The 16,778-nt window shown below is 40.6% G+C and overlaps 1 protein-coding gene across 20 annotated transcripts; it reads right to left on the reverse strand.

The window, feature by feature from the left end:
- Nucleotides 1–3,002: 3,002 nt before the first annotated feature.
- GATAD1 (GATA zinc finger domain containing 1) lies at nucleotides 3,003–12,130 on the reverse strand. 20 transcript variants are annotated; one of them, XM_054817696.1, is made up of 8 exons: nucleotides 11,804–12,130; nucleotides 11,574–11,699; nucleotides 10,887–10,946; nucleotides 9,219–9,402; nucleotides 8,241–8,478; nucleotides 8,032–8,086; nucleotides 4,956–5,032; nucleotides 3,003–4,174 (listed from the first exon to the last, which is right to left on the reverse strand). In XM_054817696.1, exons 1-5 carry the CDS (start codon nucleotides 11,996–11,998, stop codon nucleotides 8,288–8,290), a joined length of 756 nt encoding a protein of 251 aa, XP_054673671.1. In that variant the 5' UTR covers nucleotides 11,999–12,130; the 3' UTR covers nucleotides 3,003–4,174; nucleotides 4,956–5,032; nucleotides 8,032–8,086; nucleotides 8,241–8,287. The 20 variants fall into 20 exon arrangements, with proteins under 20 accessions (XP_054673671.1, XP_054673662.1, XP_054673669.1 ...); XM_054817687.1 differs by having other exon boundaries at nucleotides 3,003–4,214; nucleotides 4,956–7,279; XM_054817694.1 differs by adding an exon at nucleotides 7,185–7,279 and having other exon boundaries at nucleotides 8,032–8,478.
- Nucleotides 12,131–16,778: the final 4,648 nt, after the last annotated feature.

The raw sequence follows: 16,778 nt of genomic DNA on the forward strand, positions 1-16,778 counted from the left end.
AGCATGGCAAATATGGTGCCACTGTATTAAACTACTCCCAGAGAAGACTTGGGGTACTACAGATCATAAGCTCAGTGTATGCATGGACAAATTAGTAGAAAGTACCAAAAGGAGAGGCACATTAACAGGTAGTATATATTAGGGGAGAACTAGTACAGTTTTTTGGAAAGAGGAATTCTGCCTCACAAAGTTACTGGCAATTTTTTAAGACCTCAACAGCTCTGCAGACAAGGGAAATCTGATTGCTATATTTTGCTAGATTTCAAAAAAACTTCTGAGAAAGAGCTTCACCAAAGACTCTTATGCAAACAAAGCAACCATTGGATAAGAGGGACAGTCCTGGCATAAATTTAAAATTTAATGGAAAATGTTTAAATTTAAAAGATGGAAAAAACAAAGAATTTGAGTGAATGATTAATTCTGAAAGTGGTGGAAATCCATCGATGAGTCCTGCAATGATCTTCTTCCATGGCCTGTGATGTCAAACATAAATGATCTTGACAGAGAGTGAAGAGTGAAACAGCAACAACAACAAAAAATCCCCTAATGAGTAAGATTTCAGGGCTGTAAAAACACAGGTTGGTAATAAAACACTACAGAAGACCTTCAGAAAACTTGCTGAGTGCACTTGGCAGATGAAATTTAATTGAGATAAATGGAAAGGGATGGGCCTGCTTTGTCTTACACACCATGCCCCACCCTTGGTCTAAGCAAGAGATGAGCAAGGGCGAGTTTTCCAATAGCTTTACCACCTTGTATTTGGTTGTAACCTTTGCTGATGTTCTGTTGAATGTGTAATTAATTTGTAAGTGCTTTTTAAGAACTTAGACTTTGTGCACTTTGTGTACTTAGATTTTACGTTAGCTTTTGCACCCATCACTGAACCAATAGGTTCACAGAGATCACCAAGATCTCAGAGATCAAGGCTTTGCTTCTTGAGAAATATTGACAGAGCTTTCCTTTGGCCATTCACTATGCTGTCTTCAGTCAATTTGTGTTTTGAAGTTGATAGTCACTAATTATATTGTGACATTTTGGAAGGCAGGAAATACGTGGACAGAACAATCCAGTGCAGAATGATGACCAGCGTGAAGGATGACTATTAGTCAGCAAGACCCTGTTGGAAGAGGCACCTCACCAAAATGCCAGAGAAGTAAGACATCCTGGGATTCTACCTCCATATGCAGGGTGCAAAAAAAAGCCGCACCTCTGTAAACCAGCTAAATGACATTTTCACTTTGCCATGTCCTGACTCCTTGAGGAGAGGTAACTGGAAAATTCTGTATGCAGATTCTCACAATTTTGGAAATTAGCTTCAATGTCCAAGTAGTTGGCAGATTAGGCTAACAGGTTAAAGAAAGGGAAAATAAGAGGGGCTGCTTTACATCCCAGATGCAATGGGATCCTGCTTGCTTTGCAGGCATTGAGCAAGATGGACTGCTGCAGTGACTACCTGACCTCAGGCACAGCAGATTAGCAGCTCCTGGGAAAGTTTGTCTTCTTTTGCAGGTTTGTGCGACATCCAAACTGTATTTGCTAGTGGAGCTGTCACACAAGCAGAGGATGCCTGTCTACCTTAAGTAGGCAATTGCTGTTTTCCTTTTACTTGCTTTTTCAGCAATGTAGGGGAAGTAAGACTACTCACCAAATCTATTAAATGGACATTTTTGATGTGGACAAAGGAAAGGTCACTCTCTTGGAATAAACCTTCTCATCTTCAGCACACAGGCTCCAGAAAACATCAATCACAGGCACAGACTTTTGAAATCTAAGCAGCATAAATCACCCTATATACCATCACCAGTATAAAATCGTTACTGTTCAGTGCTGTTATTGTCTGTTACTGTTCATCAATCATCTTTGACGTTTCAATTCATCACTCTGTGTTCTTGGGCCTCTGGGAACTGTAGATGTAAAGAGACCTGGGTTTGAGGAGCATTTAAAGAAAGCTAAGGGAAACAGCAATGAGCACAAGCAGAAGGGGCATTTTTATTCACTGATACTCTGTCAATCCTGTTGGGCTCAATGCATGTGCCAAAATGTGTATGTTGCAGTCTTGTACACTGTTGTAACTACTGCCTTCTCTTTTCCCAGAACCAGGGTGTTACAGCAGCTGGAGAACTGCTGGCTTTTGCTTACGAAAGTACACAGAAATGACGCACCAAACTGCTGGTTCAGATAAATGTTATGAACTGAGCAGCTATTAACAGTACCACCCGGGACCTCTACCAGAGTGGATCAGGTTGGTATTTTGCTACTTCTCTTCCTACATCTTTTGGGTTTCTTGGTTGGTAGGATTATGGCATGAGAAGGAAATGAATCTCATTTTCCCACTTTCTATTCACATCTTCCATGCTCCTTTTTCTTCATTGAAGGCTGGAATTGCAATGCCAGGGTAGTAAATAGATACATATCTAGCCCTGTGTGCTGAAAACCATAAAATTCTACTTACTGAGTGTTAGGTTTTTCTTTCTCCCTCAGCCAGTCCTTCAAGTTGAAATGGTCTATGCTGGTCTGTTGCACCAATTGCAACCATTTTAGCTTCTCTGCAAGCTCGGGGCTCCACACGTTCGGTTAACTCTCATTGCTACACTTGGTGAGGTGCAGAGTGTTAAGAGGAAGAAACCCTAACAGCTAGAGGCTCTTGGGCAGGGAGGGGAAGGAAAATGGAAGTTGCTTTTTCTAAGTCAGGATCTATTAACTGGGTCCCAAGTCTGGCTTCTGCGTAGTGACCTCAGATCTCGCCCACCCAAGGCTGTCCATACTGGCCCCAGTAGCTCTGCTCATCATGTTCAGGAGTTGGAAGGAGGTGCAGAGACACAGCAGAAGAAAAAAGCCTTTGTTAGACTGTAAAACCCACGGCTATGCCAATATAGTGCTTATGAAAAAGCTCCTAGGCATAAATTAAAACCTGGAAAACTAAATAAATTCAATTCTGGAAAAGCATGACCCTTGTGTTTTTCTAATACAAATCTCCAAATCTTCAATGATACTCAGGCAAGTTAGAGATAAAAAAAACATCTAATATACACCCAAAGTATGTTTTTGATGTGCCTACAAACATATGACAACTGCCTGAGAAAAAATTACTTACATGACTTACAAACATATATCTTAAATGAGTCATTTTTCCATTTCAAGGAGTATGGCTTTGTGTAACTAAGACTCCATTTCAATAATATAAAAATATATTGAATAAATAATTGAATATTTAGTGGATGATCTTTACACATATGAAATCTGAATGCTTTGCTTTCAGCAGTTAAAGCTGTTACTTGTTATTTCCTATATTTAGTTGAGCTATCAGTCACCAAAAATGTTTTTTTTCCTTTTTTCCTTTTTTTTTTATACTGGGATCAGTATTGCTACTATTATCCTGTGTACAATCACCAACCAAATTACTTCAATGAGTGCCTCTTACACCTTAACAGAGGTAAGTACATTGCTTAAGTCCGTGATTTTTCACTTTTCCATTGCAAGCTCTTTTATTTCTCCTATATAGATACAGGAGCGAAAATTCTCCTCAGCAAAAAGCAGTTTTAAAAAAACCTATGTCTGCATTATTTCTGTCACAGAAAGTTTTTCCCGTTCTGCAAGGCAAATGTTCTTGGATAATACAGTTTTCCTATGACTACAAAAAGGATATTTTCTTCCTGGAGGCAGATGGAACTGCAATGTAGTCATCAGGGCACACTCTGCATGTTCTATGCATTACTCAGTATAGCATATATGCTCTGTGTATTTTAGCTCTTAGCTACACGTTCCATCTTTAGAACTAAAATTGCTTAACGAAAAGCCAGTTTGCTGGCTGGTCGCAAAGCTCTAAAGCTTAACACAAGGCCACAAATTCAGTAGTAGCGTACCACTCACAGTCCAATGATGCAAGAATTAAACCTACCTAAGTTTTGGCATGGGGGATACCGAACAAGAGAAGAGAGAATAATGGGTGAGCTCAGCTCCTTCAGCTGCAGAACATCAAAACTTGTCCCCATGGGATCCTGCAATGTTCCTTGTGCTGTTGAGTCTATTTTGCGGGTCTTCCTTTTGCCCCTCATTTTCCTAATATGAGAAATTTTCAGAGAGAGACATTGCTCTCGGAGGTCCCGTTCTTTCAGCTATGTCCATAAGCAGCTCTGGAGAGTCATTCATTCTTCCCATGTTACTGGTTGATGTTCTGGACAGGAGAAAACAGCACAGCGCAATTGTTCAAATACCTATAAATAAAGTTATAATGCTTTAATAACAGACATCGCTTGCAGATCCACTCTCTTCAGGGACCTTACCATCAGAATCTTTGCCCATTTGGATTATTTTTTAGCACTTCCCAAAATAATCACAAACTAAAATAAAAATACTTAGTATTTACTAAGGGACGTTGTTCCATAGCTCTCTAAAAAAAAAAAGGTATTTTTTGTCTTTTTAGACTGTAGTCGGAAGTGGAATACTTGGAATTATTTTATATTAAATCTTTTAAGCATTTTTCTTCCACTGGCTCGTGTTCTGCTTGAGCATTTTGAGCTAACAGGTTGCCTCTTATGCCTTAGTTGCCACCATACAATGACAATAATGCAAGTTGGAGGAGTAACTGCATTTGCAACCCTATTACTATTTGCTCTGAAGACAAAAGTAAGTACCATTAATGGATTATTTAACAACAAATAATCTGTCATGATTTTAATGACAGCTTTATATCTGTTTTATCGAGTCACTCAATTTCTACTAGTTCTGTTTGCACCTCCAAAACTAGCAATGGTCACAGTAAAAAAATAAAATAAAACTGAGTGGTCTGTGCTGGAAACTGTTAAACTACCAAGACTGATCCCTCTCTCCCACAAATCTCTGTTCTGGCTTCATTCTTCTGTCCACAAGTTTGCTATACTAAGGGCAAGAGAAGTCAAAACAGCTAAGTGGAATGTGTTGTATTTCAAAATATTTTTTTCTCATGAACATATTACCATTTATCTGTTCCTTTCTTGGAGCCTCTCTTGGAAACATTCATGAGTATCAGTAGGAATGCAGCAGCAGTATCAAACTGGAAGTCAGTTTAAGAAGTTAACAAAAACAGAATTAGGAATCAACTAAGTATTTTTTATGGAATTCTTCCGCTTATTAACAGACCAGGAAAAGGAGCAAAAGCTTAAGTCAGCTGCAGTAATTTCAGGATTTATCTTTGTGCACGTCGCTGATGTTAGTTTATTAATCACCATCCCTAACAACATGGAATTTTGGGGGGGTTCCAAATGTATTGGCCAACTGCAGCTAAAGACAGTCTCACTGTGCTTGGTGTCCTCAGGAAACCCTGACAAGCATAACATGTCAAACACCTCAAGCATTCTGCTGGTTATCAGGGCAATTGTCTGTATCCTTATAAATTCATATGCAAATGGTTTACTGGCTGAGCACTTCTTAGATATACTGACATGAGTTAGCCTGTACTGTACAGTTCCTGTAATCCCGCTATCTGTCAGGGGCAGTATCAGTAGCTTTGTATCACACTGCTGCAAATAAAATACAAATGTTTAAATGCAGAGCTCCTTTTCTGTATTAGGGACTTGGCAAAAATTTTTAGAAGACAAGTTTTGTGTTTAATCAGCTGACAAGTAGATTTTTTTTTGTGTGTGATTTTTTCCTATTTCATTCCCTAATGAATGGCAAGCCCAGACAGCTAAAAAGGTATTTGAAGTTCCTGCGGGTTGTCTCATAAGAAAAACTGATGTGTCGTGCATCTTCCCAGAGCAAATAATTGTCTATCACAGTTAGGTAAGCAACAGAACTGAAGTGGATTTACATTTGTTTTAGATTACCTACTACATCATTCGATAGTTTTGTTTTTATTGTGCAGTTCTTTTTGCGGTTCTTGGGTTTTTTTTAATCTAATCAGAATACATCTTTCTTAAATTTAGTGCTGCTGGTGGTTCAAATGCAGTGAGGGATGACATTTCTATTTGATTCTGGCTTTCACTTCACGGTGGCAATGCTCACAGGTCTTTGCTGTTTCCTACAGAAGTTCCAGGTTACATATCCTCTACCTGGAGCTCTGTTCTTTGCTACTGTAAGTAGAACATTTATACAGCATACTATTTTTCATAAGAGCAAGACATTATCTTGCTCCAAACTCTTTTCTTTTGCTTAAGCTTTCAAAATTACGTGTTTAATGCAAGCCTGCAGTACCCTCTCTCAGTATGACCTGCTGTTTGACATGGGAGCGTGCTGAGCCCTGTGTATCAGCAGGTCATTCTGTGAAACAAACTTCAAATCATAAACCACACATTGATACTTCTCTAAACTGCCCCTTTTATATTACAATTTATTGACAAATAAGGCAAATGGCAAGCAAGTACTTTTCATTTGGCATAAATTGTAGAAACTCAAAAAAGCAAAACTAAATGCAAGGATTGTTTTCTTCCCTCTTCCTACAAGGATTTGACAAGGAAAGCAGCTGATCTTGAAAGTCAGCCCACAAAAGAGCAAAGCCTCACAGATTATGCAGAGGAAGCACAGGGACTTTACAGTGATCCCAAGTGAAAATCTTGTGTATGGCAGAAAAAGGAGGGAAAACATTTGAGTGGAGGGAGTCACTCTGGTTACTGTAAATATCTTTTAAGAGTCATTATTTTTACTTTCTTATGGTTGTTAACTTAATAAAGATAAATCAGCAAAAAAAGAAATCTAGAGGAAGTGAGAGAAAGGAGAGGGATGTCAGGACTGAGGTCACCTTGGGATTAACTATTGCAACACACTGAACATGGGCACACAGCTCATGTATGTAGCAACTGAAGTTACTTAACTCTCAATTAGCAGTATACTGCTAATTTCTGAGCATTTTGAACTATTGACAGTATCCCTTAAATTCAGCCACTACTCCCTTAAGGTTGACTAGTCTTCCTTGTATTTGAAGAGGGCAGAACTGAGGCTGCAGACTGAAACAAAGATGCCAGGTTCCTGCTGTCACAGGTCCTGCTGTATTAGAAGTTGTCAATACCTGAGACTTTCAAAATGTATTTAATCTTAAACCAAAGCTTTTCATGAATTTAAAACATAAGCCTAGTGCAACCTTTATAGACTTTAATACAACATACTAAAGCTGATTTGGGGCTTCTGGGTGCTATGGTCACATATGTCAATAAAAAAAAAATGCTGACAAGATCTGTAAATGTAAATTTAAGGCCACTTACAGCTCTTACCCTTCATAGGCAGCAGGAAACACTAACCCCAGGGAATTCAGGCCATACAAGCACATCTCCTAGTGTTTGGAGCTGACTGGTTTGTAAGAAGTTTACTGCAGAAAAATTTAACATTGGTATTTTAATGTGTGGCTTTTTTCCTGTTCTATTTAAATATCTTCGTTGGTATACCGAGATTGTCAATATGTAAAATTAGTCTTTATTTCCCTTAGCAATTTTTTTTATTTTAATTGCTTGAGGATTTTTTTCTTAGCATCATTAATTGCAAAGACTGAAAAAACAATTTCAAATAAATTTTAAGAGAGCAAGGTAACACACGCACAAATAGTAACAATGTGAAACTCAAATCATACGTCATTGTTTGCTTCCTCAAGAAATGAAGACACGTTTGTGCCATGAGGATGCCACAAAGCCAGGTAACTTTAATTTTTAAATCTGCATCCAGCTTTCCAAGAAATTTATGGCCTTATATAAGCAAAGTTTAGCAGGAAGCTAAATACATAGGCCCACGTTTGATTCAGCCAAACAAAATTCCTTTAAAAGGTGACTGTTACATAGAGTACTGTCTTGTGTGATAGATTTTAGTCTGAAGAAGAGAAATCTAAGATCACTCCTCTCCAGTGTAACAGAAACCGTTAACTGCGTCACTGACCAAGTTTAGTGTTTATCTGAAGTTAGTCTTAAATGATTTAAGAAGTAAACAAAAACTGCAGTCACAGTTAACTAAATTGAACAAATACATGAAGTGTCAGATGATTAAGAGTATGTCTTTTAACTCTTTTTCTGGAAAATAAGTTAGAAAATAAGAACTCTAAAGGTAACTTTCAGAAGTCAATTATTTGCTCACCAAAGTCGACGATGACATGAAACTTGTGGTTTTGTCCCAAAATGAGCAATAATGTCTGAAGAACAGAGCACAGAAACAACGCATCAAATGGAAAGAAAACTTCCACTTTAAAAGATTTGATATAATTTAAAATAAATAAGTACCATAATCCATAAAGTAAAATGAACATTTTATAATTTTTTTAAGTTTTTTGTATAGGGTTCACAGACCTGAGAATACACCCAAAATAACTCGTTTGAAGTATTCCTTTAAAAAACTATAAATTATTGGTAACAGTTTCTTTAATAGAGATTGCAGGAGTAGGTCCCACATGAGTCCATATATAGCCCTTCTCTGGTCTCGTAGGAACAGTAGGGAAGGGAGATGATCGAGATTTGAAATATTCTGAAGGTGCATGACAAACAAATTCTAAATATTCCATTTTCCTTGGGAGATCCTCTTCTGGTCCTAGGAAAAAATAAATAATCTTCAAAGACAAAATTCAAAGGTATAAAATTGGAGAACGCAGGACTTAAATATGCAACAGCCAACATCACTTAAAGAACGTGCCTTTTCAATCAATGACTTTCCTGGCAAAGTAGCCTCAAATACCAGCCAGGAAATCTCTATCTTTATTTTTGCTGGGTTGATTTGGTTTTTTTTAACTTATTTGAGGCATTCAGTTATCTGAGTGAAGTACTTCAGTTAATGTGTTTTAAATAGATACTATTTGTGGCCTGCCTGTGAAAGGGACTTTTCTGAATTAGTAATAATTTTATAATCATTAGCAGAACATTCTCTATGCCAGTGCTTGCATGTTACGTATTTTAAGAACCCAAGATGAAGATCAACTAATTCAGGTCACTTTAAAAGAAACAGCTTGGACTAGTATATCGGGTTTATACTGTAATCACTTTGATCCTATCTAGGGAGTAATAATTTGATCTTTAAAGTCGCAAGACTATAGTTGTGCCCGTGAGTACAAATACCCAGATAATCACACTCACTGCAGTAGTGCTAATCATATTATATCCGTAAGATAAATAAAAAAGGTTATTGGAGTAAACAAGATGCTTACAGGATTAGGGTCTAAAATGTGGAAATTGCATAAACGATCGTGACAAGCTAAAAAGTTTATTTAAAAAATACAACCCTGATTTGTCTAGGCACATACAAGTAGTTGTATAAAATGAAGGCTTACAGATTACCTATGATATAGGATGCCGGGTCAAAACAGTCTTTGGGGCTGGCTTGCGTAGGAATGAGCCAGGTTAGTGCAGCACTCTTTTCACAGTATTGGTCCTGAATAAACCCACGGATCTGAGCGTAGTATGTTTTTCCATCCTGCTCATCGACCACTGAAACAACATCTCCAATTTGATAGTACACACCCTAGAAGACATAGCAATGATAATTACATCAAACAATCTGATTTTAGAAGCTTCACTCTGTGATTCCGATTCATTCATTCTTAAGTATCAGTACCTTAAATTACCTCAAATTACCCCAATCTTGAAAGACAGCCTTAATTCAGCCACATGCAAAAGAACTGTCTCACCTAAGCAGTCATCGGCACTGCTTGTACATAATCACCCAATGCCTAGGAGTCTGAGGCTACGCCTCCTGTCTGCAGAGTGGAGATTGTCTCATTCTGTCAGAAGTGGGAGAGTGCGACACCACCTTCTAGAAAAAGTAACTGCAGTAATTTCCCTGTGTGCAGGGAAAGCAGCTTTCTGTGCATGAAGAAGTTCACCCATTTGAATGCAAAGGAGTCCCAAAACATAGATCCACCTCCTGCCACCTTCCATGGTGCTCTGTAATGTTTGAGGCTGCAGAGCAAAGGCTGCTCCCTTCATGTTCCAAGAGTGTCGCACAGCACAACGCAGTGCCTATGCTATCAGTATCAGTTTGCCAAGACTCATCCAGGAGGGTTTTGTTTTTAAAACAGATTTAAAAGACCTCAAAACCCCCATACAATCCCCTTTTCAACAATGCAGCGAAGTATCAAAATAGAAACATTTTGTATACAGAGATCAGGTTAAGCAAAACTTTTGACATAATTCTTAGGTATTTCTAAAAACAAAAACACACAAGAAAACACATCAATTCTCTTTTGAACTAGTCAACAGCAAACAGAGATTCATCTAGCATATGAGACATGAAGCATCAGGTCTCCAGAGAGCATGCAGAAGCTCAGTCTACCACTTCTCCTCTGGCTGTGCAGTCTCCCAGTGGCTATCCTGACCTTTTCTTTGGGGGAAAAAATTTCAAGTGGTTTGTTTGTACTACCAGGAAACAGAAGCAAATTTCAGAACTTCAAAACACTAACACCGTGGCACGCTGGTAAAAGTGCTCTCAAGTAGGAATGCAAGAAGGCCAGCTTCTGCTTTCATTGCAATAGTCAACAGATCTTGTTCCCGGGGTGTTTGAGACTGCTTGCACCCAGCTCTGAAATGGGAGCCAATTTAGATGTCAGGGCAGTGCAACCCATTCCCTCTACAGGCAATATTCTCTGCACCTAAGGAACAAAACATCACACAAATTTAAATAATCAGCTATAGTCACTTTTGCTTGACCTCTGCAAGGTGGAAGTTAAAAGTTTAAAAACCTCAACCGTAATCATTACTAAGGAAACTAGATGCATCTTTTTCTTGGAAGAAAAAAAATGGGACAACTGTGTAAACTGCTGTGGTAAACTACCTTGCAAGACTTAACAGCAATAACATAACGCAGAGCAAAATCCTACACAACTGCTAGGCAAGGAAGAACAGTTTCTGTGAATACAGCTCTAGTGCTTTCACTGTCCATGATAATTTTTGAGATTGGAAATAGAAATGGCAAGATCTTTTTTGCAAACAAACTTGCATAAACCGTACCTTATAAAAGATTGATTCTGCTGTAATTATAGTGGATACAGACTCAGGAGCCTTGATGGGCTGAGAAAAGAACACAGAAATGGAAAGTCAAAAGCGTTAAAACAAACCAACCATGTAATGTAATTCCAGGTTGGTTTTTTTTCCTTTTAGACAACATACTGATACATTATCTTCTTAGGAAAGTAGTAAATACAAGAAACTGGGTGCAAATATTTAAAATATTTGTACTTTTAAATGGAAAACAATAAAGCTAACATTTTCATTCTCAGGATTTTAAGCGAAGTGAGTACTAAATTCACATGACTGGCTTCTATTTACACAAAACTCCTTCCCTCAAGAAAGGAGCCTGAAGGAGTGGATGCTGTACGGAGCGGTGAATCACGCAGGCAGGCATGCCCATGCGCCTGGGTAATAAACCGGCTCTGGCAGCGACTGCCACCACATCCCATCCAGGTTTCAGTCTGGTTTTGCGACAGGAGCTGCAACACCCCGCGCCGGGGCCCAACGCGCCGGCACGGTGAACCAGGCGGGGCCCGGGGCCTGTGGGCCCGCCGTGGGAGGCGTTTCCTCGGGGGATGGGACGGGGCTCCCGGTCAGCGCCGCCCCGGCACAGGGCTGCCCGAGCCCGCGAGGCCCCGCAGCTCGCCACGGCTCATCCCGGCCGCAAAAAGCCACGCACCACCTTACGTTTTTTAACTTAAAGATGTGCCTCCTCCCTTTGCCCTTCGTGGAAACCTTCTTCTCCGCGGCGGGCGCCGACTTGTACTTGGTGTTCCTCAGCCGCGCAGACCGCCGGTGGATCTCCTGCTTACTCTAGGGGGGAAATTACTGAATAAATACACGGGCGGGGGTATGGCCGGCCCGTTCCTGTCCGCCTCGCCAAGACCCGGCGCGGAGCTCGGCCCCGGCGGGCTCACCTGCTTCCCGCCGCCGCCGCCTCCGCCGTTGCTGTGCTGGGCGGCGGCCGAGGTGGTGGCGAAAGCGGCGGGCCCGGGCGGCGCGGAGCGGGCCGTGCAGTTGTTACACAGGATCTCGCCCTGGCCGCCCTTCTTCCACATGGAGGAGGAGGTGCTGCGGCACACGCTGCAGGTGGGCTTCAACCCCAACGGCATCCTGCAGCCGGCGGCGGGGCCCGCGGCCCCTGGCAGAGAGACGGCGGGGAGCGCGGCGCCAACACCGGCCCAGGCGCCGGCCCCTTCCCGCCGGCGGCGGATGTCGCTGCGGCGAGGCGAGGCGCGCCGGGAGGAGCGGGGCGGCCGGCCCTGCCCTCTGCTGGCTGCGGGGCAGCTCGCCGCCCCTCGCCTCAGCGCCCGCTGGGCCGAGCCCCGCGGGGCACCGCGGCTTGGGCCCCGGCAAAGGAGGCGGGCAGCTGCGGGGCGGCCCGGCCCTGCCGGAGGGGTTGGGGCCTCTGCTTGCCGGGGAGGCTTTGGGGGCAGGCAGCTCCATGGATCAGTGTCGTGGCAGCATAAAGGCTGTTCTTCTGCAGTCAGCGAGCGTTGGTTCTCGGTCTCCAAAAAGAAAGGGTTCCTGTCCCAAGCAGGGCGTATTTCATGCCTCAGAAAAACGGCGACAGATCAGTGTCCCTTCAGTCCCGGCGACAGCCAGAGCAGTCAAGGGGGAGACCCGATGTGTGCAGCAAAGCCCAGGAGCTGCCTCTGGTACCTGCTTGGTTCCCTGTTTGTAGGGAGATGACAGACTCCGCTGTCCACAGACATACAGCTGTCATCCTTCCTACTCACTGGAAAATTAGAGGACAAGAGATGGACTTAAATAGTTGTTCTGATTCAGAACAGTGACTGCGGGTCTTACCCTCAATGTACGCCAGCTTTGGTTTTCGTTAAGCCAACTGCCCCTCTTGCATGGACCCTCAGTCACGTATGAAATAATAATTTAAAAGGCTAGAGAATGAACACATGGCTTTATGAAGCTTTGCCAGCTAAATGTGGGAACCATGGATCTAACAGTGGCTCCTCACCCTGATGCCACTTAGATGGCCCCAAGCCATCCCTTGAAGATGTTCCACTAGTCTGATGTTAAGAAATTAATGCCCATGCACACACGAGGATTTGCATCCTCTTAGTTTCCATACTTAGCCTTCATCTTTCATCCTTAGGTTTCACTTAAACCTTCTTTGGTGCAAAATAAGTTTATTTTCTTTTGTCTTGGTCACAGTAGACACAAAGACAAATCATATTCTTTAATATCTTTTACATGAAGGAAAATGATCCTGCTAAAATCAAATTATTATTTTATGTAAAATAGAGGCTATTTCATTCAATGGTATTACGGTAACAATTGCATAATTAATAGACATAATTTGCAGGGATCCGTTTATAGATGCTCCACTCATGCAGTGTACAGTGGCTGGAGGACTTGCTTGGGTTGGTACTGACTGACGGGCAGCTATACTTAGCTGTTTGCACTCCTCTCACACCAGCTTTGACTTTCTTGTCTCAGGTGCCAAATTTATTTCCTCATTTTGATTTAAATCATATTTTACTTTCATCTCCTTTCAAACTGTTCATAATTTGGTGTTTATTAGTGGTTGTTTTTTGTCTCTGCTTCTTTAATCCACCCCTCTGTAGTTTTATGTGATTATCTTGCAGATCAGTGATCTAACAGTGACCTTTAAACTCTTCCCACTACTTTTCTTGCAGCTTCTGCTGGCTTTCCTTCCCAACCGCCCTCAGAAGTCCCCCACTGCTCAGACCCCCTCAGCGCTGTCACATTGGCATTGCATCACCGGTCTGTAGAAATGGGGTAGAAATGAGCAAAGGTGTCCACTTCTATCCAGGTGAGTACCTAATACTTTGTCAAGGTTTTTATTCTGTGAATTTGGTAAGAAACAGTGTTAATGAGTAACACGTACGTTTGGAAATACTTGGGTTTTTTCAACTCCAGTTTTACTGTAGCCTTTTTACCATCTTCCCCACTCCCAGCTTCTTCCCTTTTGGTCTTTCCAAAACAATGCTGCAGAGTCTTTTCCTCTTCTGCCACAAATGTAGCATGTATCTGTTTTACATATATCTATATATTCTAATGAAATATGCTACTGTATATTGTTGTGATAACTTATCCACTGTGATTTTTTTCTTCTGCTTTTAAGTAATAACTTGAATAAAAAAAATGCTCAAGTTTTATGAAACCTATTTTGAGGTGATAATTTAAGCTAATTCATTGTGGTTTAGCCAACCATATTTACATAATATTGGCAGAAAAGAGTTTTAATTCAGTATTTCTTGACAAAGTGTGGCCTCATTAATGACTGTCATTTCAATGGAACCTCAGTAAATGACACCTTGGGATTACAGTGTGCTTTGTATGATTATTCTGTTGGCCTTGTGAAAGGCCATTACAGTTACCGTGATGGAGAGGCTCCCTACCTAGCCTGAAAGGTAATGGAAAGAGCAGTGGTTAGGATATTTTGTCAAAAATTGAAAACAGCATGTCTTTTATTTTAGTTATGCCCAATAAAATTAGCATGGGTTGACTTTTTTGTTACTCGATACTTAACTCTTTCTGCAGGCAATAGCTGAAATATTCTGAAAAAATCTGGATCTTAATTACTCATTTAAGTGTGTGGTAGAGCCAAGAACTAACCCCAGATTTTGTGAGGTCTTTGGGTTTTAGCCCTGTGGGACATGGCTAGGTAAAGCAATGACAGAGGTAACGTATTACCACAAGTACTTTGTTCTCTTAAAGCATGTTAAAGCTGTCTCTAGAACTACTTCGTTTGTACTCTAAAATGCTTCTGTGATACAAGAACAGCAAAAATACACCTTTTAACAAAAGTCAGTATTTCTGCACTTGTCATGTTTTGTCAGTTCAGGCTGTCAGGACTTATTTTTGTAACAGCTGAGGGTTTTTCACTAGTGTGTCTTCTTGCAAATGGGGATCCTGTAGTACAGGCTTTCTGCTTAACAGGTTATCTTTACAGGTTACTGTTTCTGCTTCATTTGAGACAGATCTTGAGCAGTTTTGATGTAAGTCTTTGAACAGGATTTTAATTAGTGGTTCCAGCTAAACTGCATGCCACTAAAAATACTTTAGCCTTGGTTTTCAGCCTTTACAATGCTGATGTAATGATGTGGTCCTTGGGTGCAATCTCACTTTAACTTTGGGATTCTCTCTTTTTGCACCAGTGACAAAACTAGGTGCTGCTGTTAATTGTGACTACAGAAGGTCATTTTCTTCATGTATGTTTTTTGTTAAAGAATGTTTTCATGTCTCATTATAAGCTAGTATGACAGCTGCAAGTCAACACTGATTCCTGAAGGTACACCATGCACATTCCCACTGTGCATGTAAATTAACTTGTTAATCACATAGACTTTCTCTTTATTTGATTAGTAAAACTATATAAAGGAGATCTACCAGTTGGATTTCATACTAAGTGCAAACCAACTTCAGCTCTTTACTATTGACAGTTTATTACTGCTTTACACTTAAATTAAAAAAAAAGTCCTTTTCAGTCAGCTGCACTTAACAAGCTACTTGGGATTGTCATTGTATGGGCTTTTTTCAGTGAACTTTTCCTCTGGGGTAGGCACCTCCGTCCTGCCCCTTCTGATGCAGGCTCAGCTGCATTTTTTAAAGCGATGCTCAAGTCCTTCCATTGCTCCAGTTCTATACATTGCATTGGGAGTCCCTGTTTCCGAGGAAATGTATAGTTGGAACCTTTCAGACTCCTGAAATGTGGCAGGCTTATGATATAATTTTGTGACTTTTTGTTTCTTCTTACACTAGTCAAAGGACTTGCTGTAGTATGCAGTAAACTGAGCCCGAGTTTCATTCCTTATCTCCAGTGGGACTTCACTGCAGTACCTGAAATGTTCTTGGTTCTGATCTTAGCACCTGTGCCCTTGGCATTCTTTGTGCCATCCTGCTATGGCAAATATAACTGTGAGTATGTGAGACAATTGTGACTATACCTCATTGTCCATGAAAATTTGCAGCATGTTGCTCTATTTGTTGGATTCTGCAACCAGTTCAACTTACCTAGGATATTTTTCCACAGTTTAGTCTGGGAGTTTTCCTACAGTCCTCGTTTTATTCCTTGTCTGGCTCTGTTAGTGAACTTCAACGTTTCTCTACACTGTTATTACAATGGAATATAAAACTACAATCATCCTTATTTGAGTTCACTGAAGTTTCTTCAAAGATGAAACTGGGCTGCCATGCTGCGTTGATATAGCAGAAGCCCTGTACCCAAGCCAAACTGGAAGGGCTGACAAGCATGAAAATAGCAATGCAATAGGAAATTATAAGATGATGTATTTTCTTTACATAACAAATTGCAATTGTGTTTCAGTGCAAAGATTTCCAATGTGAGTCTATAGAGCAGAGTAAGATCATTTATGAAAAACATTTTGTCCTTTGGTTTTTTAACAGTTGCTACAAATAGGTTATGTCCTATCTGGAGCAGTAGTGTTTAGCATAGTATTTTGATAGTCTATTCAAAGTGCATCTCTGGTGTTATCTCACCCACTTATCTAATTTAAATCTCTAATACTGTTTTTGAGAATACCTATGTGGGAACAGAAAGTGCAAAAATCCATCAAGATTGGCTGTGTATCAAGGGGAAGTTACTTCATCCAAACACCTTGCACATCTCCTTGTATAACGAATAAACATTATATACACCATAAAGGTCTACATCTTCATGTTTCTTTTTGTGCCATGTATATTGTGTTCACTTTGTACAAATAGAATAAATGTGCTTTTTACTTAGACCATCAAAAAGTCTACCCATTTCTTCTGCCTTCTGGAACAGAATTAATCTCAAATCATAGAGAATGGAGTTGGATGGCTGAATTATAGCCAAGCAGAATTTAGACTGCTGTGCTCAATAACACTGTCTGCATATGCTCCAAAAAACAGAACTGGAATTTT

This window comes from Grus americana, chromosome 2 (assembly GCF_028858705.1).
Source record: "Grus americana isolate bGruAme1 chromosome 2, bGruAme1.mat, whole genome shotgun sequence".
In the NCBI taxonomy this organism is placed as follows: Eukaryota; Metazoa; Chordata; class Aves; order Gruiformes; family Gruidae; genus Grus; species Grus americana.

What these genes read in the sequence shown, in the direction of transcription:
- GATAD1 (XM_054817699.1), bottom strand. Translation starts at nt 11,998, where the DNA reads ATGCCGTTGGGGTTGAAGCCCACCTGCAGCGTGTGCCGCAGCACCTCC. An exon ending in ACATCTTTAAGTTAAAAAAC is followed by an intron (nt 10,947 to 11,573) that starts GTAAGGTGGTGC and finishes TTCTTTTCTCAG; the next exon opens with CCCATCAAGGCTCCTGAGTC. An exon ending in CAGAATCAATCTTTTATAAG is followed by an intron (nt 9,403 to 10,886) that starts GTACGGTTTATG and finishes TATGTCTTCTAG; the next exon opens with GGTGTGTACTATCAAATTGG.